Source organism: Myotis yumanensis, unplaced genomic scaffold (genome assembly GCF_028538775.1).
Source record: "Myotis yumanensis isolate MYYU_CA2020_CCGP unplaced genomic scaffold, mMyoYum1.0.hap1 SCAF_5, whole genome shotgun sequence".
Taxonomy (NCBI): Eukaryota; Metazoa; Chordata; class Mammalia; order Chiroptera; family Vespertilionidae; genus Myotis; species Myotis yumanensis.
The window spans coordinates 79962434-79990002 of record NW_027223756.1 but is presented as its reverse complement, the minus strand read 5'-3'; the positions used below and the strand labels follow the sequence as shown (position 1 = coordinate 79990002).

The 27569-nt window shown below is 47.4% G+C and overlaps 2 protein-coding genes across 4 annotated transcripts in view; one reads left to right on the top strand and one right to left on the bottom strand.

The window, feature by feature from the left end:
- SAFB2 (scaffold attachment factor B2) overlaps positions 1-12623 on the top strand; it is a 45418-nt gene extending 32795 nt beyond the window's left edge. For 2 of the 3 annotated variants that reach the window (XM_070415886.1, XM_070415887.1), the window contains 8 exons: positions 2772-2908; positions 4495-4797; positions 6018-6158; positions 7348-7390; positions 8395-8525; positions 11609-11721; positions 11870-11936; positions 12233-12623. In XM_070415886.1, coding sequence (XP_070271987.1) covers positions 2772-2908; positions 4495-4797; positions 6018-6158; positions 7348-7390; positions 8395-8525; positions 11609-11721; positions 11870-11936; positions 12233-12383 — 1086 coding nt within the window. In that variant the 3' untranslated portion in view covers positions 12384-12623. Of the gene's footprint in view, positions 1-2771; positions 2909-4494; positions 4798-6017; positions 6159-7347; positions 7391-8394; positions 8526-10952; positions 11157-11608; positions 11722-11869; positions 11937-12232 lie in introns of those variants that run through there. The other variant, XM_070415888.1, reaches the window with a different exon arrangement.
- Positions 12624-24063: 11440 nt separating this feature from the next.
- On the bottom strand, positions 24064-25224 carry LOC139009782 (chromatin target of PRMT1 protein-like). Its single transcript, XM_070413896.1, has 2 exons — positions 24524-25224; positions 24064-24385 (listed from the first exon to the last, which is right to left on the bottom strand). The coding sequence occupies exons 1-2, from the start codon at positions 24927-24929 to the stop codon at positions 24180-24182; spliced, it is 612 nt and encodes a 203-aa protein (XP_070269997.1). The 5' UTR covers positions 24930-25224; the 3' UTR covers positions 24064-24179.
- Positions 25225-27569: the final 2345 nt, after the last annotated feature.

Below are 27569 nucleotides of genomic sequence, written 5' to 3'. Positions count from 1 at the left end.
CTGGACAAGCTAGGGGCCTCTCATTTTGCTCCTCCATTCTGGAAAACAAACCCTCTGTTTCCCAGAAGAAGATTCCAGCTAATATGTTAATGAGGAGAGCAACACTTTTTCAGTGAATACACTTTTTTATGATTCACCCAAGAATACTTTGTGTTGTTAAGACTTAAGTTTTAAGTTAACATTTGGATTTCATAGAGAGCAATTTCTAATGCCATTTTTTCCTTGGGCTACATGGAAATCATGAAATACAGAGAAATAAACAAAAAAGACCCATAAACTTACCACTCAGATGACTGATGTAAAAAAAAAAAAAAAGTAGTAGTAATGTAAACATGATTAAAGCATTCAGATAGTATAAGAAGGCACAACATAAGCACAATGGAAGACTCTTTTCTGCATGGGCTCCTCACACTTCTCTCACAATACTGTATACACAACACATTGTGTATGCTCTGAAACACCACCACTAACGGGTTCCTATAACTTGCTCTTAGACACTTTTTGTGCATAATATACTGAGACATACAGTGCTACTTTATAATTTAATTTTGAAATTGTTGCAGATTCACAGGGAGCTGTAAAGAATAGGACAGAGGTCCCATGTGTCTGTCACCCAGTTTTGCCCAGTGATTTTATTTCCTGTAACTGTAGCACAATATCAAAGCCAGGAAGGTGATGTCGACGTACAGTGTGTATTCAGTGCTAAGACGTTTAATCGCTAGTGTAAATGGACATGTCCCGCCTTTGAAAACTGCTGTGGGCAGCCTTCCTATGCCTGCCTCTTGGCAGACTTGTAACCACCACTCAGTGGGATTGCTAGGTCCAAAGGTGCGTGTGTGTGGTTCTTTGTGGTAGATGTTATCAGGTGCCCTTCAGAAAGTTACAGAGGATGCTGACATTCCTGGGGTACGGAGCTTATGCTGAGTCACCAGTAAGTGGCAAGGCCATGTTGTGACCAGGAGTACAATTTGAGGACTGTAGTGCCTGCTGGTCTCTACACTAGATCGCATCCTTCCCCCGGAACCTAGGGTGGCTGTCCCTCCTCATTCAACCTGCAGTGTGTGTGATTACACTTTAAGCTCTGCCCGTCTCATAGGTGAAGAATGTCCTATGATGTTTTGGGGGTGAATCTGTCCTCTATTTGTATGTCCCTCTCTATTCCCCCCAGCCCCCACAATCTCTCTCTTTTTTTTTTTTTATTAAATCTTTATTGTTCAGATTATTACAGTTGTTCCTCTTTTTCCCCCCCATAGCTTCCCTCCACTCAGTTCCCACCCCACCCTCTGCCCTTACCCCCCCACACACACACTGTCCTCATCCATAGGTGTATGATTTTTGTCCAGTCTCTTCCTGCACCCCCAAACCCCTTTCCCCCCGCTCCCGAGAATAGTCCACTCCCTTTCTATGCCCCTGATTCTATTATATTCACCAGATTATTCTGTTCATTCAATTATTTATTCACTTGATTTTTAGATTCACTTGTTGATAAATGTGTATTTGTTGTTCATAATTTGTATCTTTACCTTCTTCGTCCTCTTCTTAAAGGATAACTTTCAGCATCACAATCTCTTTTTTTAGTAGAAGAGCTGGTTCTAATCTTTGCCCATCTTCCTTCCAGGTTGCTTTGTCTTTCATTAATTTTTTTTTTAACCCCCTGTGTGGGCTAATTAAGAAATTAAGCTGAACAGCATTTTTTTTTAAGATTTTAAATTGATTTTTAGAGAGAGAGGAAGGGAGAGGGGGAGAGAGAAAGAGAAACATCTATGTGAGAAGAAAACATTGATCAGCTGCCTCCTGCATGCCCCCACCAGGGATTGAATCTGCAGCTCAAGTATGTGCCCTGACCAGGAATTGAACCAGCGCAACCTTTTGTGTACAAGATGACACCCTTAACCAACTGAGCCACACCGGCCAGGACAGAGCAGCTTTTTAAAAATGTGGTGTCCCAGACCCTGTCCTGTGTAGGAGGCCCTGGGTTCTGGGCTATGTGAAAGCTTCCTGGGAGAGTCTGACTTGTGGCCAGTCTTGGGTGTCTCAGCCTCTGAGAGCCTTAAAGATGTTAGTTGGCCATCATTGTTTCCTACCTTATGCCAGAAATAGAATAGGCAAGTCTCCCATTAATCTTTTCTACCTTATTACAGTACAATACCTTGGATTATTCTGTTTTAAGGCTGCCTGCCTGAGCCCTGACCTAGCACTTGAGAAGTGAAAGATGCAGTCCTTCATCTTATTGTCCAAACAGCTGGCTTGACAGCTGCCCCCCAGTGACTAAAGGGGCCATGTGGGTCTGCTACACTAGAAAAACTGCCTGTAGGTTTTCTGCAGTTTCATCCCATCTTTTCTCTTCCCTTAATATCCTTTGCTTACAAGGTTTAAAAGCCAAACTATAGGGCCCTAGCCCGGTAGGTCCGTTAATTAGAGCATCGTCCCGACACACCAAGGTTGTGGGTTTGATCCCCGGTCAGGGCACATACAAGAATCAACAGGTGAGTACCATAAATAAGTGGAATAACAAATTGATCTCCCTCCTTCCCTCCCTCCATCCCTCCCTCCCCCCCGCCCCCAAAAGCAATTTAAAGAAAAATTAAAGACAGACTATGGGGTGAGCAGTGTGACTCGGATATGGAGTAAAGCGGCCCGTGCTGGGGCCTCCATGTAACCTGAGTGCAACTGAAGAATCATAGTTTAATCCAGATAATGCATATTTAACTTTCACTGTGCATTTGTTGTAATCATTTTTCTGACATTAATAAACCAATTTTGGTGAACAGAGCTCCAAGAGTCAGGACCGAAAATCAGAAAGCAAAGAGAAGAGAGACATCTTGTCATTTGACAAAATCAAAGAGCAAAGGGAGCGAGAGCGCCAGAGGCAGTGGGAGCGGGAAATCCGAGAGTCGGAGCGGCGGCGGTGAGTGGGCCGAGCCAGGCTGCTGGGCTGCTGGTCTCCTCTGGGGATGGTTGTCCTTTCTTCCCAAGTGAGTCTCCTCTGTAGCCTGGGCTTGCAGGCCATCTTGTGTGTTTCCCCTGGGCCAAAAGCATGGTATGATATTCATCAAAAGCCTTTTTTTTTTTTTTTAATTGAATTTGTTTGGGTGACATTGGTTTATAAAATTATACGGCTTTCAGGTGTACGATTCTCCACTGTATCATCTGTGTATTGAATGTGTGTTTACCTCCCACCATCGAAAGCCCATTTCTGCTGAGCATCTCCTCTGGCTGACGGTGGGCCCTGGCTCATGGAGCCCACCCAGGGATGGCTTTGATGGAAGGGTCCCAAGTGTCGAGGCCTCAGTCTTCCCTCTGGAAATGTACATAAGTAAGATTTTTTTAAAAGGCAACCAAGGAATGTGGCAGTTTTATTGGAGATGTTATAGGAGTGGCCTCTTCACCCCTGATGTCTGCAGTTCATAGCCTTTTCAGGCAGCAGGGGTCGCAGTCATGTTCTTTGCCCCTCTCACCTTTTATTAAGAAGATAGTTTATTGAAGTAAGCCTGGCATTTCCCCTTCTGTGTTCTGCCATATCCTGTATAGACATGTAAAGCCCCCTTGACATTTCCTTCCAGTGGTGGTCCATGAAACAAAAGGTTTCCATCACGGTGTTTGGAGAACTTACTTGAGCTAAAGTAGATCACATACAAACCTCTTAAGTTATGATGCTACGTTTGCTTTTATCTGAAGTCGTGTGATTTCAGCTCCTGCCTGTGTCACTTTAGAAAATAAAAGCACATTGAGAAGCCTTTTGATTCCATTCGGAGATATTTTGCTTCGAGCTCGCTCATGCTTGGTTTGGAGCCTTTCCAGGCACTGGTGGAGTGTGCGACAGCATGTCCTTTTCTCACACAGAGAGGGATGGTCCCAGTCTCTGCTTAGCTCCTGGTGTGCCGTGACTGCAGACATGAGACCTTGGTGCCAGGCCAGCATACAACCACCTCACGAGCCTTCGCCTGTCCCCACACCTTCCTAGGTCTATTCAAAATGACACTCATTTAAAAATACAGTGTTTTTAGAAGAAAGATGTAGAAAAGAGGTGGCTCATTGTACAACATTAACCTGCAACGGAGTACCCCTTCACCCCCAGGGGAAGCTACTGTAATCGCTTCTTAAGGGTTTTCTCTGTATACACAGCACTTACCCTTTGCTTTTCTGATTTTTCTCTACTTTACTGATGTGTGGCTTTATTTGGGGGCCTTTGAGCCACGTCCTCCTGGCCTGGACCTGAACTCTGTGTCTCCTTGCTGTCGCCTGGTCCCTCCCAGCCCACCTCTGTCTTTTTTGAGAAAGGGAAAGTTTGGACATTGGGGCTTCTGGCTGTTCCAAACAACTTAGTGGGAGTGGGTAAGCACCTGCCGTCTATAGCCTGGGCCCAGGCCAGTGAGCATCCAAGAAACCCAGAATGGCCAAATGGAGGTATCCTGGCCCCTTTGGAGGGCAATGCCTCGATAGCCAGGGACCTTCACGGTGGGAAGTCAGCGTGGCCTTGCTGTGTCCCTGCAGAGAGCGCGAGCAGCAGCAACGCCTGGAGGCCTGGAAGGAGAAGGCACGGCTGCACCGCCTGGAGGCCTGGAAGGAGAAGGCACGGCTGCACCGGGAGCGCCTGGAGCTTGAGTGCCAGCGTCACCTCCTGGAGTGGGAGCGCATGGAGCGGGAACGGCTGGAACGAGAGCGTATGCGAGTGGAGCGTGAGCGCAGGAAGGAGCAGGAGTGCATTCAACGTGAGCGCGAGGAGCTGCGGCGTCAGCAGGAGCAACTGCGCTATGAACAGCGGCAGGGGCTCCGGAGGCCCCATGATGATGGGAGGTAGGATCCAGCCCACCTCCCATTCCAGGAGCTGCTTTGGCTGCTGTCCATCTGAGTGTTGGAGAATCGGGGCTATTTAACACGCGATTTGCCTGTCCAGAACTCGTTGCCCTCACCACCATGAGTGTGTAGTTTAATGTCACGATCTTCTGGCTGTGCAGCTTTCTCCCCAGCTGAGTTCATTGGAGAATCTTTTTTTTTTTTTTTAATATATTTTATTGATTTTTTTTTTTTTTTAAGAGAGGAAAGGAGAGGGATAGAGTTAGAAACATCAATGAGAAAGAAACATCGATCAGCTGCCTCCTGCACACCTCCTACTGGGGATGTGTCCGCAGCCAAGGTACATGCCCTTGACCGGAATTGAACCTGGGACCCTTCAGTCCACAGGCTGATGCTCTATCCTCTGAGCCAAACCGGTTAGGGCCATTGGAGAATCTTGATGGTTCCAGTGCTGAGGGGTTTGTGATGCTTTCGCGTAGGCCGGGCCATTGTTTGCACTGTGCTTCCTGGTGGAGCATCACCACCCTCCAAGTGCTGCTGCAGGAGATGACCAAGCGTGCATTAGGCCCGCATTGGCCACGGCCGCCACTCCATATCGTGTCCTTGTAGGCGGGGGAAAGGCACAGAGTCGGCACTGTGGGAAAGGACATTGCCTTCTGTTTTAAAAGTAGGTTTATTGGTCTCTAGCTTCTCTGAGCTGCTTAATTGTCAGTCACCCATCACCTCACCACCCATGAGCCTACTTTTCTGGTAAAAATCAGGAAGAAGATAATTGGATGCTGTCCTGAGCTGTATGTAGTTCACTATCACCTGATTTAATTCCCTTTGCCTTTTGCCAAAATCTCAGGGGGAGGTTCAGGTTATAGAAGATGGGAAGCTGAAAACGTGGCACCTCAGAATGCCAGTCCTAAAGAATCAAGTATTTTATTTCACTTGCATTTGAACTCAGGTGGGGATCAAGGTATTAACAGCGTTATGACACAATTAGCTCACAGCAGTCTGATGTTCAGAATTATCAGCTGAGAATACTCATGCCTCTTGGCAGTTTTGGGGATATTAATTTATCAAATCAAAGTGATAGTGATTGAATGTTTAGAGATGAGCCCTGCAGGACATTTTAAATGATGCTGGGTCTGGAGAGAGAGCTCCCCTCCCCACCTTCACTCTCTTTTTTACTTTGTTCTCTTTCATAAGTAAAATTTACATCCTTTTTACAATAGGCGAGATGATGCCTATTGGCCAGAAGGAAAACGTGTGGCCCTAGAGGACAGGTACCACCCAGACTTCCCTCGGTACGATCACCGCTTCCACGACTTTGACCATCGAAACCGAGGCCAGTACCAGGACCATGCGGTCGACAGGTCAGTCCCCCATCCCCTTTTTGCAGTAGAGACAGGTCTCCCTCTGTTCTCTTAATGTCTGATTTACTTGTGATGTCTTAGTGGGTAGGCTTTGACCAGCCACACATGGGATTTAGAAACATAGGCCTTGAGCAAAGTGTTGGAATCGCTGGTCAGTTATGGCATCCGGGACTTGTCTGGCAAGAAGGTCCCCCAGAGCTCATTTCATCCACTGTCCTTTGCACAGAGAGGATGGATGGGGCCCTAGGCAGGACCTGAGCCTCAGAATTCCCCAACACTCAGCTCTCTTGGGGGGTGGCCCAGGCTCTGGGTTTCACACCTTCATAGAGATTCCTCCCTGTCCCTCCCGTCAGCACCAGCCCCCCAAGATTCACTATCAGCCGATCTAATTCCCTTTGCCTTTTGCATAGTGGGGGAGGAAGCAGAGATGAGGAAGCAGTTTTTAGAAGAGGTGTGACCTGCCTAAGCTGGTGAAGGCAGAGTGGGCAGGAGGGTTTACTGACGGGTGTAGGTTTCCGTGCCAGCAAACTACAAAGAGAACTGACCAGAGAATGTGGGGCAGTTCTCATTGGGCCTTGTTTGTGTTTTGAAGGTCAGGGTGGGTTTTTAGCCAGTGTGGTTTTCCTTTGCCATGCCTTATTTAACGAGGACTAGATTAGGAAGACAGCCCTCACTTTTCCAGTTGAAGAGTTCTCTCTCTTTGGGAGAAATCTCATTGGGCTCCCCTGGGCTGCATATCCTGGAGCCATTTCACCATTCATTAGCTCTCTGTAAGGGAAGAGAGAACAGGGAAAATGTGGCTAAAAAGCTACTTATTTAATTCATTGTGGCTGGAGTTGCTTTGAGATTTGGTGTGAATCAAATATGTTGGGCCAGAGGTTAGGTTTCCCTGTTACCAGGCCACAGTTAAGTGAAGTCTTAGCTTCATTCAGGGGTGTCTGCTTCTGAGACCCTTCCCTCCAGGGTATTTCAGTAAAATTAATATTTCCACCTTCTTAGGATCTGACTTTACTCCCACCCCCAGGGAAAGATGTGAACCAGCTTTAAAAAAAAAAAAAAAAAAAAAATCAGGCAGTTCTTATATGGGGAAATAGAATGAGTACCCCAATTGTGGGTTTTGTGGGACCTGTAGAAATGTTGTATGGTACCATCAGCTGCCGTTGGAATTAGATTTTTTTTTTTTTTCCAGGAGGGAGGGCTCAAGGACAGTGATGGGAGAGCGAGATGGACAGGTGAGTAACACCCAGATATTGGATGCCTGCTCTGTGTCTGGGTGGGCGGGGGAGCATGGACACGGCATTCTGGAGAACGAGTAACACACAGAATTGCTTGTTTTCTGGTAAGTGGGGGCTTTGTTCAGATGCATAGGGCTTGTTCTTGTTTCATTTTATCTAGCAGAAACTGCAAATAGCTCTTGTTGCCAGCTTGCTTAGAGTGCCTCTCAGTCTCGGGACTGTGGATACCCCAAATGGGGCGTAGCGGCCTGTCAGGGGGTCATTTAGCCCATGTTTTGGGGGTCCCTCTGTTTCTGGTACCTTTGGGGTAGATCTCAGTGTCTCTAATCTGCTGATACCTGGTGAGGGATGCATAGGTGTCAGTTCAGAGAAAAGGGGAGCCTGCCAGGAGAAAGGCAGGGACAGGCATCAGCAGCATAGTTTTTAAAACGAGTGTGTTTGCTGAGAACAGTAGACCAGGCCCATCACTGCCCAGATGTGCTGGATTCCTGAGCACAGAACTGGTTGGCCAGGGCACTGAAGTTCTCTTCAGCGTTTGCCTCCAGTGTCAGCTACTGAGGGGCCGTGCCACCTCCATAGATTGATGGCAAAGGAGGAAGTCGGGGGGGGGGGGGGGGCAGGGTGGAAGGGGACCTCCTATCAGCAAAGAAGACTCTAAGTGACTTTTCTCAGTGGACCTCACAGGGCCAGAGAGGCTTGTGCTGGCACTTTGTGTGGCACCAGTGATAGAGCTGTAGGGACGCTCAGTTCTCAAACAAGGAACCAAAGAGCTCTGCCAAGAGCTCCTCTGGTATTGTCAGGGTCACAAACAGAGCATCCAGCAACTAGTAAGATTCAGAATGGGCGTGGGCAGGTCCTTTCAGAGTGGCCAGAGGTGCTGTGGCACACCCTGGCCCACCCCAGCGGTGTGTATAGGTTGACAGGCCTTCCAGAGATGAACCTGTGCAGGCCTGTAGGGAATGAGAAGATGGCTAGAGTCACCCTGTCCTTCTGCCTTTCAGCACTACTCAGATGACCGCCATGGCCATGGAGGACCACCAGAGCGCCACGGCCGGGACTCTCGGGATGGCTGGGGGGGCTACGGCTCAGACAAAAGGATGACTGAGGGCCGGGGGCCACCACCTCCACCCAGGTTAGTGGGCAGGCCATGATGGTGGCGGGCATCTTCCCTTGGCTAGAGGCCCGCCCCTCTGAAAGTGAACTGTCTTGTGTGCACCTTGCCAGGTTGCCTGCATCACCCCAGTTATGAACATCTGTATCACAAGGCCCCTGCCTGCTGAAGGAGACATCCCTGAAGCCTTTCTTAGATTTGTCCCCCTAGACCAGCGGTTCTCAACCTGGGGGTCGAATGACCCTTTCACAGGGGTCGCCTAAGACCATCGGAAAACACATATATAATTACATATTATTTTTGTGATTAATCACTATGTTTTAATTATGTTCAATTTGTAACAATGAAATTGGGGGTCACCACAACATGAGGAACTGTATTAAAGGGTCGCGGCATTAGGAAGGTTGAAAACCACTGCCCTAGACAGTAGGGAAGCTTTACTCCTCCCCCCTCCCCCCCCCACACACACACCCCAAAGTTGTCTTTAGGAATTTTGAAGGCCAGCATCTTGGATACCAGAAGGTTCTACTTTATCTCTCGTGGGGTTTCAGGTGTTCAGTCTGATAGATTAATGCAAAGTGTGCTTTCCCAAGTGACCTACTTAGCACTCAGTCTTTAACATTTAAACCATTTTCCTTAAATACCTGTGGGAAATGCAAATGAAAGAACTCTCTTTCTCAGACTGGAGATAGCCCTGAACAGCATCACTGCATGATTGGGTGCTGTCACCTGTAGGCAGACATTAGAAACTTTCGGGTCTCACTTTTGGGGAGCAGTTTTGCATTTGCCCTCCTAGACGTGTTGGGGGCTCTGGTGGATTCCTAGTCCTTGCCTCTGAGCACTGGTCAACCCAGTGGCCAGTACACTTGTCATTCTAGACTCAGCCTTGGTCTTATCATTCCTGGACAGTCATGATGACTGCTGGGACCATATTTGGATTTTAATCTCCCAGAATTTCTGCCTGAAACAGTTTATGTTTTTATTGATTTTAGAGAGAGGGGCAGGGAAAGGGATAGAGAGAAACACAGATTGGCTTTCTCCTACACGATCCCTACTGGGGATTGAGCCCACAACCTGGGCATGTGACCTGACTGGGATTCAACCTCTTGGTACATTGGTTGACACTCAACCACTGAGCCACACCAGCCAGGCTCTTTTTCAAACAGCTTTTTTGAGACATAGTTCACATGCCATACAGTTCACCCATTTAAGGTATACAATTTGCTGTAGCTGATTTGGCTTAGTGGACAGAGCATTGGCCTGTGGACCAAAGGGTCCCAGGTTTGATTCCAGTCAAGGGCACGCACTGGTTGCAGACTCCTGCCCGGCCTGGGCTCTGGTCAGGGCTCGTGCAGGAGGCAACTGATTGATGTGTTTCTCTCACATCAGTGTTTCTCTCTTTCACTCTCTCTTCCACTCTCCCTAAAAATCAATGGAAAAATATCCTCGGGTGAGGATTAAAAAAATAAAATGAATTTTACAAATTCAGTGGCTTTCAGTATGTTCATAACAGTCTATTTTAGAATATCCTCACACACCAAAAAAAAAGTCTTGACCTGTCCCCATCAGCAGTCATTCCCCATCCTCTCCACCAGCCCCTGGCAATCACTAACCCACTTCCTGTGTTTCTGGATGTGCCTATCCTGGACATTTCACATAAATGGAGTCACATTCTTTATGGCCTTTTGTGTGCAGCTTCTCTCACAGTGCATCATGATTTCAAGTTTCATCCACATTGTAGCGAATGACAGTGCTTCATTCTTTGTTGTTTTAATTTATTGCTTTGAAAGAGAGAAACATTGGTTTATTGTTCCACTTATTTGTACATTCATTGGTCGCCTCTCATATGTGCCCTGACTGGAGATTGAACCCAAAACCTTGGTGTTTCAGGGACAGTGCTCTAACCAACTGAGCTACCTGGCCAGGGCCTTTTCTTTTCTTTTCTTCTTCTTTTTTTTTAGTTTTGTGAGTTTATTTGAGCCAAACTAATAACATATGCTGGGAAGCAAGATATCAAATGCTCCCGCTTCACTCCTTTTTGTGGTCACATAACGTTCCCCAGTATGGATGGACCACATCTTGTGTATCAGTTCATGAATTGATGGACAAACACTTGGGTTATTTCCATTTGGGGACTATTATGAATTACGCTTTTAAGAACATTTATGTACAGGTTTTTGTTAACATATGTTCCCTCTAGACACCTCGGAGTAGCATTGCTGGTTCCATGGTCACTAGGAGTTAAACCTTTTGAGGAACCGCTGCTGTTGTTTCCCCCGAAGGCTACCCCATTTTCAGTTCCCACTAGCCGTGCGTGAGGGTTCCAGTTTCTCCACATCCTCACCAGCACTTGTTACCGTCTGTCTGTTGTTGTTTTGTTTTGTTTTTTTGTGTGTGTGTGTGTTTTTTTTAATCCTGATCCGAGGATATTTTTCCATTGATTTTTAGAGAGTGGAAGGGAAAGAGAGAGAAACATCAACATGAGTGAGACACACCGATTGGTTGCCTCTCACACACACCCCAACCAGAGCCGGGAATTGAGCCTGCAACCCAGATACATGCCCCTGACCAGAATCGGACACCTGACAGGAATCAAACCCTCAACCTTTTCAGTCCAAGGGTCGACACTCCATCCACTGAGGCAAACCTGCTAAGGTGATCTTTTGGTTTTTTTTGTTGTTGTTTTTTTTTTGAGAGAGAGAGAAAGGAAAGGAGAGAGAGAAACATGAATTTGTTGCTCCACCCATTTATGCATTCATTAGTTGTTTCTTGTATGTTCCTGACCAGGGATTGAACCTACAACCTTGGTTTAATCAGGACAACGTTCTAATCAACTGAGCTACCTGGCCAGGGCCTGTCTGATAAGAGGCATGGAGTAGCTGGGATGGGGGTACATCTCAGTCATCTGGTTGAGATGTTACCGATGCTCAACACCTTCTTGTGTGCTTATTAGCCATGCGTGTACCTTTGGAAAAGTGTCTGTTCCCATCTTTGCCCACTTGCCTCTGAAAGAGTCGGTACAAGGTGTGAAGGCTGAAGCCATGCCACAGTCTTCTCTAAAGGCATACTGGCATGTATCTACTTATTTTTTCCTTCCGTTACAGAGGTGGACGTGACTGGACGGAGCACAGTCAGAGGCTAGAGGAGCACCAGGAGCGTGCCTGGCCAGGCATGGTGGAGGCAGGCACAGCAGGCCGGGAGCATGCCAGGTGGCTAGGTATGGGCTAACTCCTGTCCATGAGTGAGGGTGGGGGGCTCCCAGGAAGGGTTGGCCAGTTCCAGAACTCTCCACAGGCCAGCCTCCCCCCAGCTTTTCCAGAGACTTCCAAGAAGGGAGTGTTTGCAGACTCTTTCTTCTCTTCCAGGTGCTGAGAGGGGCCTCTCTGGGCCCTCAGGGACAGGGCACATGGCCAATCGGGGTGGAATGTCGGGGTAAGAAGTTTTGTCCCCGGATAAAATTGATTTGTTCCTGCTCCTCACTTCCTCTCCCTTTTTTGCATGTTTGATCAACTTGCTGGGTTGAATGTTTTGAAAACAAACCCCCAAAGCAGCTCTTGGTAACTAGTGCAAATAACACTCTCCAGGGACCCGGAATGTGGTCTGTAATTAGGATGTTTCTCACCTGGAAAAAGCCACGCGGGCTCTAACGGCTGCAGAGCTGCGTGCCGCCATGTAATGGTGAAAATGTAAAGCACTTCAAGGGGACAAACGTGTGCCTTTGTTCCTAGGCAAGGCGGCTTTGCACAGGATGGGCATTCCCAGGGCCACGTGGTGCCCGGTGGAGAACTGGAAGATGGAGCACTGGCCGGCCAGGACCGGGGCAACAGAGTCCCACCTCCCCACCCCCATCCATACCCCCACTTCACTCGCCGCTACTAAACCCCACTCCCTCCGCGTGTTCAGGTAGGCAGATGCACTGTTGAATTTCTTAGCCAGTTACCTTGAACTTGTGGAATCTTTTAAGAAACAGAAACAAATCCTGCCACCATGTTGTAGCTTGGAAATATGTGAACTCATTTTTTTTTTTTAATAAGCGTGTTCTTGTTCTGCCATTTTTGAGAAGGTTTCTGTAATGAGGCATTCCATTTTTCATTAATAAAATTTACGGTTCGAATTTCAGTGTGTGTTGTGGTGATTACAGAGCAAAGAATAGTACTGACCTTCAGCAGCACCATTGCACACTTGGGTGGTGGCTGCCAGCTCATCATACTTGAATTCTCCCAACCGTTGATGAAGTGGGCATCATCTCCCCATCTGAGAAATAAGGAGCCAGGTGCAGGGGTTAGGTCACGTGCCTGAGGTCTTAGAGCTTGTAGGTGGCAGAGCTGGGATGGGAATTGGGAATTCTTCATTGAGGGGGGAGAGGTATGTGCATTGTGGAGCCTCTGCCCAGTCACTTCACTCCTTGTGCCAGAGTGCCCGGGGCAGCGTCCAGTGATGGTGTGAGGTTTGGGGGCCTGGCTAAGGGATGGGCACATGTGTTGGCCCTGCACTGCTTGGGAGCTGCCCTCGGCCCCCAGAGCACACTGGCTCTTCTAAAAGGGCTGCCTCTTCTCGGCATGGGCTCAGTGTGCCTGATCCCATCATTTTTCTGGAAGTGCAAATTTACATGTGAAGTCTCCTCATTTGTGATAGAGTTGATTCCGGTTTTTTTCATTAAAGACTACAGAACAAGGCACCTGGCTGGGCAGAGGTGCCACATCACAAGTCCGAGCAGGCCCCTCCAGGGTGACACCACAGTGAAGTGCTTCTCTGCTAGAAGAGCAGTGGCACAGGCAGAACCGACACAGAGAGTGGGTGACTGCAGGCATGTTGGGGCAGAAAAGCCCTATCCGTCACCTCACGAGTAGAGGTCTGGTGGCCACAAGGCTGGGGCAGGAGGGAGGGCTCGCTTCCCACCATTCCTGGCCCTGGTCCAGTGTGGTAAGAGTTAATCCACTGTTCTACCTGCTGGGAACCTCAATTCCCTTCCCTTGGTAACTGGGACAGCCACCCCACAGGCCCCAAACAATTGCCAATTCTCCCTGAATACCCTGTGTTCCTGCTGGGCTGTTTAGTTTTAAAAGAGCAATCTGAAAATCCTTCCCAGCATCAAAGGCAGGCAGTGCTGGCCCCTCCGTGTCCTATCTGTTTGAATTGCTGCAAATAAACACTTTGTGAGCTTCCCCCACCACACGGGTTCGTGGAGTCATTTTCCAAGGACAGGTTGACAGGACATCGGCCCCATGTTGCGGAGGGGGGACGACATGGCATATTGCCTTCTGCACAGAAGTCTGTCTCTGCTAGGTATAGTCTAGAAATTGGTATCTGGGCTTTCTGTTTGGGGCCCGAAAAGCCAGACTTACTTAGCCTGGGGTAGTGGGTGAGACCAGTTTTTAGCTGTTGTTATGTAGATGTAATGGAGCAATTACTCCGGCAGGCAGAGTTGCAACCTAGAGTGCCACCAGAGCGCTCAGCTGGGGCACCGCCACCAAGCTGCTTGAGGAAGCCTTGGAGACAGTGCAGGCTATTCCCCCTGGACAGCCCCTTCCTAGTTAGCTGGGCCTTTTTTTGTGAATCTCACTGAAGGTATTTTTTTCATTGATTTCTAGCATAGAAGGGAAGGAGAGAGAGAGAGAGAGAAACATGGATGTGAGAGACATCGATTGGTTGCCTCCTGCATGTGCCCCAACCAGGGCCTAGGATTGAACCTGCAACCCAGGTACGTGCCTTTCACCAGGAATCTAATCCTTGACCCTTGAGTGCACAGGCCAACACTCTAATCCAGTGATTCCCAAAGTGGGCGCTACCGCCCCCTGGTAGGCGCTGCAGCGATCCAGGGGGGCGGTGATGGCCACAGGTGCATTTGGGGGCGATGAGTAACTGCTATTAAAATTTTAAAAAAATTAATTTCCTGGGGCTGAGTAATATTTTTTCTGGAAAGGGGGTGGTAGGCCAAATAAGTTTGGGAACCACTGCTCTAATTCATGCCACTGATTCATGCCAGCGAGGGCCCAGCTCTGTTTTATGTAGAGACACAAAATACATTAGTTTGCTAGGGCTGCCGTAACACAGTACTGCAAACTATGTGGTTTGCAACAAATTTATTCTCTCCCAGGTATGGAGGCTATAAGTTCAAGATCAAGGTGTTGGCAGAGCTAATTCCTCCTGGGGCCGTGAAGGAGAATCTGTTAGTGGTCTCTCTCCTTGTTTCTGGTGGTCGTTGGGCAATCTTTGGTGTTCTTGCCTTATGGAAGCATCACCCCATCTCTGCCTCCTTTACCCAGCCTCCCTGTGTGTTTGCATCCAAATGTCCCCTTTTTATAAGGACACAGTCTTTCTGGATTAGGGTCACCCTAATGACATGTTACCTATGTAAAGGCCTTATCTCCAAATGGGGTCACATTCTGAGGTCCTGGGGGCCAGGACTTCATATGGCTTTTCCCAGGGGTACAACTTCTGGGTAAATTGGGAGAATTGCTTATTGTTCAGTACAGAACCTTACCAAGAGTTGCTCACCATTTCTGTGAGCAGAGCTGCTGGGGTCTCTGCCTCCCTGCTGATTCTGCCTGATGGGCATTGTCAGAATAGGTAGGTCAGGGGTCCTCAAACTACGGCCCGCAGGCCACATGCAAATACAAATATTGTATTTGTTCCCGTTTTGTTTTTTTACTTCAAAATAAGATATGTGCAGTGTGCATAGGAATTTGTTCATAGTTTTTTTTTTAAACTATAGTCCGGCCCTCCAACGGTCTGAGGGACAGTGAATTGGCCCCCTGTTTAAAAAGTTTGAGGACCCCTGAGGTAGGTCCTCACTATCGTGCTCAGTGTCCAACACTCTGTTTTTTCTGTCTGTGTCTGATAATGCGTCACATTGGTTAGATTGTTCCTTTTTTTTAAGTTGTGTGTAGTTAGGTTATATTCACTCTGATTTTTATTTCAAGAGAGAAAAGAGGAGGTGGAACAAAATATCTGTTACATAAAAGGGGCTGCAGCCCTGGCCAGTGTGTTCAGTGGTTAGAGCGTCGACCTGAGGACCAAAGGGTCGCAGGTTTGATCCCCAGCCCTGGTGGGGGTACATGCAGGAGGCAACCAATCACTGTGTCTCACATCAGTGTTTCTCTCTCTCCCTTCCTTCCACTCTAAAAAACCAACGGAAAAATAAAAGGGACACTCAGGTTGTTCCATCCTTCGGCTTCTGTGAATAATGCTGCCACGAAGACAGGTGTATCTGCCGTTCTCCTGGGTGGATACTTTTAACTTTTGAGGAACCGCCCAAATGTGGCTGCACCATTTTCTATTCCCACCAGCCGTGCACAAGCTTTCTAATTTCTCCACACCCTTGCCAACACTTGTTAATTTCTGTTTTTGTTTGTTTTATTTTGCTTTTGTTAATCCTCGCCTGAGGATATTTTTCCATTGATATTTAGGGAGAGTGGAAGAGAAGCATAGATGTGAGAGAAACACATAGATTGATTGCCTCCTGTCCCAGGCCCCGGGCCAGGGAGGAGCCTGATAACCAAGGTACATGTCCTTGACCGAAATCGAATCCAGGACCCTTTGGTTCACAGGCCAATGCTCTATCTACTAAGCCAAACTGGCCAGGGCTGTTTGTTTGTTTTATAATAGCCATCCAGACAATAGGATACTATTGTACTCATCCTTAAAAAGGAAGGACATTCTGACACCTGCTACGAAGAGGATGAACCTTGAGGACATTATGCTCAGTGAAATAATCCAGTCACAAAAGGACAAATACTGTGTGATTGCATTCATAGGAGGTCCATAGAGGAGTCAGATCTATAAAAACAAAGTATATGGTGGGCCCTAGCTAGTTTGGCTCAGTGGACAGAGCATCGGCCTACAGACTGAAGGGTCCCGGGTTCGATTCTGGTCAAGGGCACATGCCTGGGTTGCAGGCTCAATCCCCAGTAGGGGGTGAGGCAGCCGATCAATGATTCTCTCTCATCATTGATGTTTCTATCTCTCCCTCTCCCTCTCTGAAATCAATAAAAATATATTTAAAAATAAATAAAAATAAAATACTTTTTTAAAAAAAGAAAAGAGAAAGTTTATGGTGGGAGCCAGGTGCTGGGGTAGAGGGATGAGTAGTTAGTGTTTAATAGGAACAGAGTTTCAGTTTGGTAATATGAGAACGTTCCGGAGATGGATGGTGGGGATGGTTGCATAACATTGTGAATGTACTTGATGCCATTGAGCTAAACACTTAAAAATGGTTACATTTGTATTTGATCACAATTTTAAAATAATTTTAAAGGTAGGGGATCTGTTAGATATTAGGAGTGAGAACCACTGGGGTATAGACTGAGAAGCCAGGCTCAAGAACCAGACTGCTTGGAATCAACCCACCTGTCTGTCTGCCCACAGGAAGTTACTAGTTTTTCTCTGCTTTGGCTTCCGTAACTGAAATAGTGATAGTATTTACCATAGAGGGCCTTTGCTACGATTAAAATAATATAGCCCTGGCCGAATGGCTCAGTTAGTTGGAGTTTCGTCCTGTACACCAAAAGGTTGCAGTTTTGATTCTGTCAGGGCATATACCTAGGTTGCAGATTCGATCCCTGGTCAGGGCGCATATGGGAGACAACTGATCAGTGTTTCTCATTGATATCTCTTCTTCTCTCTAAAAATCAATAAACAGCCCTAGACAGTCTTCAGGCTTGATTCCAGTCAAGAACATGTACCTTGATTGCAGGCTCCTCCCCAACCTGGGCCCTCATTGGGGCTCGAGTAGGAAGCAACCAATTGATGTGTTTCACATCAGTGTTTTTCTTAGTCTTTCCCTCGCTCTTCCAGTCTCTCTAAAAAGCAATGGGGCCCAGCCGGCGTGGCTCAGTGGTTGAACATTGACCAGGAGCCAGGAGGTCATGGTTCGATTCCCGGTCAGGGCACATGCCTGGTTTGCGGACTCGATCCCCAATGTGGGGCGTGCAGGAGGCAGTCGATCAATGATTCTCTTTCATCATTGATGTTTCTATCTCTCTCCCTCTCCCTTCCTCTCTATAATCAATAAAAAGATATATTTCCGCCCTAACCGGTTTGGCTCTGTGGATAGAGCATCAGCCTGCGGACTGAAAGGTCCCAGGTTCAATTCTGGCCAAGGGCATGTACCTTGGTTGCAAGCACATCCCCACTAGGGGGTGTGCAGGAGGCAGCTGATTGATGTTTCTCTCTCGTGGATGTTTCTAACTCTCTATCCCTCTCCCTTTCTCTCTGTAAAAAATCAATAAAATATATTTTAAAAAATAAAAAAATGTTTTAAAAAAGATATTTTTCCTATTTTTAAAAAAAAAGCAATGGAAAGAATATCCTCTGGTGAGGATTAAATAAATAAATAAATAAATAAATAAATAAATAAAATAAAATAAAATAAAATAAACATCCTCCGATGAGGATTTTTAAAAAATTAATTATACTTGTGAAGCTCAGAATTGCTCCTGGCACATAGTAAGTGCTTAATAAATGCTGGCAGGCACTGAGAGTCCCTGCAGGAATAGGGCCCAGGATGCTCATGTTTTACAGGAGACCTGTAAAATGAGGAGGGGGGAGGGAAGAATTTATTGGCTCCACAAATACAAAAAGAAGACTATAAACTCAGAATTAATGCCTTCTCAAGTGTCTCCTCCACATCTACAAAAATGTGTCAACTTCATCAACTGCTAAATTTTGTATTCATAAAGATTTCATTACATTTCAAAACAGCTCCTAGGTTAAATTTTCTCACTTTGTAGGAATTCCCACGCCTGCATGATGATTGCCAGGCTTACATTGCATGTGTTACTTTTAGTCAAAAACTTTCAAAATGCAACGTTATAAAAAGGGCTTTTTATTTTTTAAAAACACATCCACAAAGTCGTTGGTTAGTGGGGATGGGATGACTTTTAATTGGCTTCCAGGTTGAGGGGCGGTGTCTCTACTGTGAAGTATCACTGTCCCTATCTTGGTCACATGGTCCGAGGTGAGGCCCAGATGTCATAAAGAGTCAAAAACAGAAAATAAAGACTTGGCCAATCCACCTGGAATGTAGTAGACACAGAGTAGTAAATGCTTACTGAATTTATGAAGAGGAGACAGAAAATACATAATAATTCTGTATTTTCAAGTTTTCAGATGGCTTCATCTCTTGGATGGCCTACTGGCGCTTTTGAGGCCTGGTAGAAAATTCCTCTAGTTTAAAGTGTTAGGGGCCACTAGATCCTGTGTCTTCTGGTGTCGGCAGTAAACACCGGGTGGAAGACTATCCGCTGCGATTCAGAGGGAGCACCTTAAACATGATTGGACGTGTGCAGTAGCAAGGCTGCCATTAACTGAGAAAGGACTGAGGAAGGTGGAGGGAGGTGCTTCTGAAAAGTGCACCTCCTGCTCTGGCCCAGTAGCTCAGTTGATTAGAGCATCATCCCTATATGCCAGCGGTTCTCAACCTGTGGGTCGCGACCCCTTTGGGAGTTGAACGACCCTTTCACAGGGGTCGCCTAAGACCATCGGAAAACACATATATAATTACATATTGTTTTTGTGATTAATCACTATGCTTTAATTATGTTCAATTTGTAACAATGAAAATACATCCTGCATATCAGATATTTACATTATGATTCATAAGTGTAGCAAAATTACAGTTATGAAGTAGCAACGAAAATAATTTTATGGTTGGGGGCCACCACAACATGAGGAACTGTATTAAAGGGTCGCGGCATTAGGAAGGTTGAGAACCACTGCTATATGCTAAGGCTGCAGGTTCAGTCCAGGTCACATACAAGAAGCAACCAATGAGTGCATAAGTAAGTGGAACAACAAATCGATGTTTCTCTCTCAAATCAATAAATAATTTTTTTTAAATGCACCTCACTCCACCTCCAGCAGGTCTGAGACTTGGATTTCCCAGGACTCAAGTCAGACCTGCTGGTTTGACTCAGGCTCTACCTCCAGCCACTCCTGGGATCCTGACGGTTACGAAGCACTGGGATGGTGACCCTTTTGAGGAGGCCTCCATGAGGGTTGGGTAACTTGAGACCAAACTAGGCAGGAGAGTTCCAATTCCAGCTCTGCCCTTTGCCACCTGGATGACCTTGACCCCTTCTGAATTTTCTTGTAAAATGGGCAGGGTGATTTGGAGAATGTGAGAAGATGATGCATTTAAAGTGCTTCACACAGTGTGTGCATGTAGTAGGCGCTTAACAAATGGTTGTAGTTGCTGTTAATTCTTCTACAAGAACCAGGTCTAAATTAGGCTGTCTGTCTCATTGCCAAAAAGCCCTCCCTCTAAGGCAGCGGTTCTCAACCTGTGGGTCGAGACCCTTTGGGCAGTCAAACGACCCTTTCACAGGGGTCACCTAAGACCATCCTGCATATCAGATATTTACATTACGATTCATAACAGTAGCAACATTACAGTTATGAAGTAGCAACGAAAATAATTTTATGGTTGGGTCACAACATGAGGAACTGTATTTAAAGGGTCAGAAGGTTGAGAACCACTGCTAAGGAGTAAGTGCGGCCTTAAGATGTGAGGAAGGGGTCCATTCGGAATCCATGTCCATCGTGGCAGCTGTAATCTATGATATTGCATGAACCATTTTTAAAACCAAGAGGCCCCAGGTTTGGCCTCTTGAATGCTGCATGCTGCGGGGTTAAGTGCTGGGAGCTGCTGATGGCCTCTTGCCGCTTCTTCCAGTTCTTCAGTCTTACCTACCTCATGCCAACCTGCTGAGAAACTGCAGGGGCGCCCCACATACCCAGCCACAGAAACCTCGAGTTAGGCCCCACAGGGAGGCTCATAAAAGGCACTGAAGCTTCTCCTGCATAGTTGCTGCCGGCCACGGCGGACCAAATGTTTACAGGCTCAGCTGAAATGAGACCCAGCAGGGTAGATTTCACAAGCAGCCCAGAAAATGTCCCTTCAGCCCCTGTCCCTGGGAAAACAGGGCACAGAGAGGGAAGAAGCCCACTTGGCCAAGCCCACGCCCCCCGGCCCCTCCCCCGCCCCCCAGGAAGACAAGATCAAAGATCTGGGCTCAAGAGTGTACCTATGAGCCTCTTCTAGCTCCGTGGTCGGCAAACTGCGGCTCGAGAGCCACATGGGGCTCTTTGGCCCCTTGAGTGTGGCTCTTCCTAAGCCTTAGGAGTACCCTAATTAAGTTAATAACAATGTACCTACCTATATAGTTTTTTTGTTTGTTTGTTTCACTTTATTTATGTATTTTTTTATTTATTAAAGTATTACAAAGAGTATTACACATGTCTCCTTTTTCCCCCCCTTGACATTCCCCCATATATAGTTTAAGTTTAAAAAATTTGGCTCTCAAAAGAAATTTCCATCGTTGTACTGTTGATATTTGGCTCTGTTGACTAATGAGTTTGCCGACCACTGTTCTAGCTCATTCATTCATTTAGCAAACACTTCCCTGGGCATTTCCTGTGTGCTGGGCTCTGCCAGGGACACAGCCATGACCATAACCAAGACAGACCTGCTCTCTGGAGCTCAACAGATGGTTTCAAGGACGGGATGGAATAAGAAAGAGAAGAGATTAAGAGGCTTCCTGGAGGAGGTGACTGGAAGGGCATTCTGGGAGAGGGAACAGAATGTGCAGTAGCCCCAGAAAGGAAAGGGTGCAGCACCTCAGAGCAAACAGGCGCAGGGGAGACATGGAATCAGGCAGAGTGGCCTCCAAAGCCTGGGTGATCAGGGATCAGGTGTCAGCTAGTGGGTGATGTGGGGGGCAGGAAAGGGGCGCCATTGAGAGGAAATCCCTGCCCTCTTAGCAAGGTTCAAGGGTGACTGTCCCCTCCCCTCTCTGGGACCTTCCTTTCTTGGGGATCCAAATCCTCACCGTCCCCACACCCCCTTCCCTTGCAACCAGCACTTGTCCCCTTCAGGGAGCCAGCAGCAGCCAGCCCTGGGGAAGGGGTAAGCTACGGTGGCCTTATGGGCCTCTTCAATAACTGAGCCAGGCACCTCCAGTCATCCCTCCCTGTGTCCCCCTTATTAGCCGCATCCTCTGTCCTCTGCTCTGCCCTTGTCCAAATAGAGGCTGGCCAAGGATAAAGCAGGGGACCACATGCTCCTCCAGGTATGAGGTCCCCTCCCCAAAGACCAGAACATAGGAGGTAGGTGTGGCTGGCAGGCGAAGCCGATGAGGTTGGTCATCACACCCCACCCGGACTGAGTCATAGCGACAGCCTATGGTGGCAGGAAGTGCCAGGATGATATCATTGGGGGACAGGGCACAGAGGATGTGGCTAATAAGAGGGGTACTTAGGGAGGAGTGACTGAAGAGGCCTTGGGCTCTGGCAGTGGGGAAGAGGTGTGAGGGGAGAAAGAAAAAGAAAGATGGAGAGCCACAGAAGACGAGACAGAGCTGGAGAGAAAGAGACAGAACAGAAAGAAAAAGAAGAGAGAAGAGGCTGAGACACAGAGAAATAGAGACACAGATGCAAATAGAGACCTAAGCAATCACGGATGAACACAGAGGGACACGAGACCCACAGAGATGTTAAGCCGCTGAGCTGTCATGCCCCCTGTCCCTTGTACCCACCAGGTGGCGTCCGAAAGCCGCGCAGCCATCCCTGCCTAGTGCCTCCTTAGCAGGAGGCCCTGGGCCCCAAGGAGGAGGGATGGAGCTGGAGACTGGCGCAGGGGGAGCCTCCCTAACCTGGCCATCCCAGGCCAAAGCCCTGGGGGAATGTGCATGCCTCGTGTGTATATCTATGCTTGTTTGGGGCTGTGTCTGTTTTGGTCTGTGTGCTTTTTTAAAATATATATTTTATTGATTTCAGAGAGGAAGGGAGAGGGAGTGAAAGATAGAAACATCAATGATGAGAGAGAAGCATTGATCGGCTGCCTTCTACACGCCCCACACTGGGGATTGAGCCCGTAACCCGGGCATGTGCCCTGACTGGGAATTGAACTGTGACCTCCTGGTTCATAGGTCAACGCTCAACTACTGAGCCACACCAGCTGGGCTGTGAGTGCTTGTTTTGAAGTGGGTGTGTCTGGGAGTGAATGTTCACACGTGTCCTTGAGCGTGTCTCTGGGGAGGAGAGGTGACTCTCTGTGTCTCCTGTCTCCATACCCACAGAAACCTGCACTACCTCTCCATTCACCTTCCCCGGCAGCTCTGTGTCGAGTCACCGAAAAATTAGAGAACTGAAACATTTATGGAGCACTTACTGGTGGCGCCCAGAGTCTGTCATGGGACCCCAAGGAAAAGTGACAGGAGACAGAGACAGGTGGTCATGGAACTGACTGAGCAAAATTTAGGTTCTACTAAACCTCAGCACCTACCGTGTGCCAGGCCCTAGCTAGAGGGCTACTTTTAAGCTGTGGACTCAGTTTCCTCGTCTGTAAAATGGACCTGATATTAGCATCTACCTCATAGCTTTGCTGTTAAGTGATTAAGGGAGTTGAGTTTTGTAAAGCTCTTTAAACACTGCCTGGCACAGCCTAAGGACTCAGTAAGTGTCAGAAATCACTTATAACTGCAAGCACATCCATTAACCCACGGGTCAGTGGGAGCCCCTGAGAATCCTCCCCTCACTGCTCAGGATAAGAGGATTGTCTTAAAGACCTAACAAGGTGGATGCTCAGATGCCGCACAGAAACTTCCCTTTTGGTCTAGCTCACTGGTTCTCTCAGTCAGTGTACAGAAAAATGAGATCATGGGACTCAGCAGTGAACAAAACAGACAAAAATCCCTGCCTTCGGGGAGTTTCTGCTCTCGTGGAAACAAAACACAATAAATGAAATTGATTTGTCACTCGACAAAGGTGAGTCATTATAATTAGTTATTCTCCATCAAAGGCTTCCAATGCACTTTGCCATTTTACCTTCCAGAAAGATGGTACTAACTTATTCCAGCAACAGATGTGTCTATTGACTTGCACCCTCACAGAACTTAATATCTTTGTTGAATATTAGAGTGGGGGAGAATCCTGGGGTGATTAAACACTTTTTCATGTGAGTCTTTACTTTATGATTTCCCACCTATGTCTTTTATTTTTATTATTTTTTAAAAAATAATATACCACTTTTTTATTTTTTAAAATGGTACAGTCAGCCACTTTATATTTATTTATTTATTTTAAATCCTCACCCAAAGATATTTTTCCATTGATTTTTATTTTTCATTATTTTTTTTTTCCTAATTTACTATATTAAAATATCAACGTGGCAGAATGCATTTTTGAACTCCAGATTTTCTAACCACTTCTAAGTGGCTATTAAAGTGATAAAGAACAGAACTGCATCACAGACACCTAGGCATCAGGGAGGAACATTGAATGGATTCTTTCTGGGACTTTCAGAGAATAGAGAGATGAACAGAGGAAATGTTAGACAGTCAAAGCATATATGGCAGGTGAGGGGAGGCAGAGGTGGAAAGAAGGCCAACATATTCATGTTCACAGAGAAGTCTGGGAGAAGGAAAAAACAAACCAACCAACCCAAACAACAAAACGAAACCAAACCCAAATCAGAGGAAAAAAGGGTTTCATACAATAGTTATCAAAAAAGTAAAAGGAACACACTAAATGCACACACTGGTGGCAAGTAAGTCCATAGTCTATTGTGATAGGTCCTTCCAGCATCAGTCAGGTAGGCTCTTCTCTTGTCATCTTAAGGTTATTTACAGATGTGGTAACTTTTTAACAAGTCTCTCAGAGGAGGGAAGGCAGGCTTCAATCATTGGTTTCAGGATCTGTCTGTGCCACGTAGGCATCCAACTCCGCATCCAGGTGTCCTTTTGTTTTCGACATGTATGCATCCAATTGGTTGTCCAGCTGTTCCTTGGTCAGTACAGGGCGAGCAAGGGCACCTCTCCCTCGTCCACGGCCTCGGCCTCGGCCTCCAAAGCCCCCTCTTCCCCGACCTATCATACCCCGACCTCTACCACCGATTCCGCCACGACCCATAGCTCCACGCCCTAGGCCCCCTCTCCCAGGACCTCCACGACCTCCAACACCACCTCTTCTTAAGCCCATTCGGGGAGCTACGGCTCGTCCACCTCGGAGCAGGTTTTGACCTCGGAGCGACATCCCGCCCCTAAGCAGGGTTCTTGTGGCGCGTCCCCCACGTAGTCCTCCTCTAGGCAAGCCTCTCTGGATTAGGGGTAGGCCTCGTCCTCCGATCGCTCCCCTGGCCAGGGTCCCTATGGGTCGGCCTAACCGTGCCTGGATGTTACTCTTACCCAGGCGCTGCTTTAAGCTCTTCTGCTTAAGCTTTACTGCTGCCTGGACAGAGGGTCTATTTTCCATCTGCTGGGCCAGTCTTCTGTTTCTGGCACTGGCTAGCTGCTGCTGTTGCTGCATCGAAGCCCGAATATTCACTGGCATCGGCTGTTTGTTCTTCAGCATATTAGTAAAGCGCTCATTTAGAGACATCTTGGTGGTGCTTTTTAGCACAACTTTCGGTGCTGACTGTGCAGCCATCTTCAAATCCCGAGGATCGAAGGAAAAGGACGCCAGTGCTCCTCCCGGGGCTGCCACGACGGCTGCGGAAGGCGGGCCGGGGGCCGGCCGAACCTGAGTTGATGGTGAAGGGGCTCGGGTGAACGGGTTTGGTTGGCTAGACGCGTAAGTGGTAGGCTGCTAGGTCAGTTCGCTGTTGGCTGGCTGTCTGCTGGGCTCAGCCGGTCCACCTGCCCACACGGCCTGCCCTTTCCTGCCTTTCGTCGGTGCCACCGCAACCGCTGCCACCAACTCCCGCTCGGTGCCCAAACAAAATGGCCGCCACCTCATTATTATTTTTTTAATATATATATTTTTATTGATTTCAGAGAGGAAGGGAGAGGGAGAGAGAGAGAGAAACATTAATGATGAGAGAATCATTGATCGGCTGCCTTCTGCATGCCCCCTACTGGGGATGGAGCCTGCAACCTGGGCATGTGCCCTTAACCAGAATCAAACCTGGGACCCTTCAGTCCGCAGGCAGACGCTTTATCCACTGAGCCAAACCGGCTAGAGCTGTCTTTTATTTTTAATTTTAATTTTTTTCATGTTAATCCTCACCTGAGGATATTTTTCCCATTGATATTTAGAGAGAGTGGAAGGGAGGGGGAGAGACAGAGAGAGAGAAACATCAATGTGAGACCCATAGATTGGTGGCATCCCCCATGGTCCTGGACCAGGGCCAGGGATCGAGCTTGCAACCTAGGTATGTGCCCTTGACCAGAATCGAACCCGGAACCCTTCAGTCCAAAGGCCAATGCTCTATCCACCAAGCCAAACCAGCTAGCGCTATGTCTTTTATGTGTTCAAAGTGACATCCATGTTCTTTGCATATCTGTTTTTATTTCTCTCTAACGACTCTTTATATATGAAGGATGCTACTTTTGAACATGTTGCTAGCAAGTAGCCTTTGTTTTTAATAGAACTAGGAATAACATAATCTACCATCAGGGACCACCATGAACCCTCATTTACCAGGTATCCTAGCAATGAATTTCTTATGAAATTTCTTTGGAGTGGGACACATAGACCCAAGAAGTAGTAGCTATGAAGAGAACACTGTGACCTGAGATAAGGCCTCTCTTAGCTCAGGATTTGTGTCCATCTTCTAAAATAGATTCCACATTGCCAGGGACCTTTCTAACATAAATTAGATCAGGCCGCTCCCTTGTTTCAAACCCTCCCATGGCTCCCCATTGCTCTTAGAAGAAAATCCAAACTCCTCCCCATGCCCTTCTCAAAGCCACCCTTTCCACACCACATTTCCCTTTTGGTACTGAACCAGGTAGAGGCACCTGAGCTCTCCTGCTAACTAATTCTGCCATGTTCCAGGGGCTCTGCTTCACCTTCCTGTGTGGCTTCGGGGAAGCCTCCATTCTCTCGTCTGAGAAACAGAACAAAAGTACGGACCTCATAGGGTTGGTGACAGGGACCCAATGGGGTAACTGACTGGAAAGCATGGAGGGGTGTCCATTTGCTTTTTCCATAACCTTGTTAGCATCTCTTCCTGGGGAAGGAGAGACATTGGCAAACAGCTGCCTGGGGACTCACTTTCTTGATCAAAGTGAGGATACAAAGTTAGTACTATTACTAGACCAGGGAGGACAAACCCTTCAGGGCTCAGGGAGTGCATAGGATCTGGTAGGGATTGTAGGGAATTCGTGTCCCGTCCACAGAGGGCCCACGGCTGACACTTGGATTGGGGGCCCAGTAGAGCTCCAACCTCTTATATGGAAACACTCATTTACCAATTCTTTAAAACAAAAACAGCCCTAGCTGGTTTGGCTCAGTGGCCAGAGCGTGGGCCTGCGGACTGAAGGGTCCCTGGTTCAATTCTGATCAAGGGCACATGCTTGGGTTGCAGGTTTGATTCCCCAGTGGCGGCTGTGCAGGGGGCAGCCGATCAATGAGTTTCTCTCATCGTTGATGTTTCTATCTCTCTCTCTCTCTCTCCCTCTCTGAAATCAATAAAATGTAAAATAAATAAATACAACAAAAGCATTGTGTGGGCCTCTGGGCTTGCAGTTTGAGAGACTGCTGGCCCAAGGGAACAAGTCTAATAACAAACCTCTTTTGGCCCTGGCCAGTGGGGCTCAGTGGTTAGAGTGTTAGCCCATGCACCAAAGGATTGTGGGTTCGATTCTTGGTCAAGGGCACCTACCTGGGTTGCAGGTTTGCTCCTGACCCGGGCGGAGGCATGTGTGGGAAGTAACAAATCGATGTGTCTCTCTCACATTGATGTTTTTCTCTCTCTTTCCCCTCCCCCTCCCTTGCTCCAACTCTCTCTAAAAATCAATGTGGGGGGGGGGGAGGAGCAGAGGACAAAACTCTTTTGTGTCACAAGAGACTAAACATCACCCTAACTGGTTTGACTCAGTGGACAGAGCGTCGGCCCTCGGACTGAAAGGTCCCAGGTTTGATTCCGGTCAAGGGCATGTACCTTGGGCATGTACCCAGTAGGGGGTGTGCAGGAGGCAGCTCATGGATGTTTCTCTCTCATCGATGTTTCCAACTCTCTATCCCTCTCCTTTCCTCTCTGTAAAAAATCAATAAAATATATTTTTTAAAAAAAGAGTGACAGGTCAGAAGCAGAATTTTTTTTTTTTAAAGAGAGACTAAACA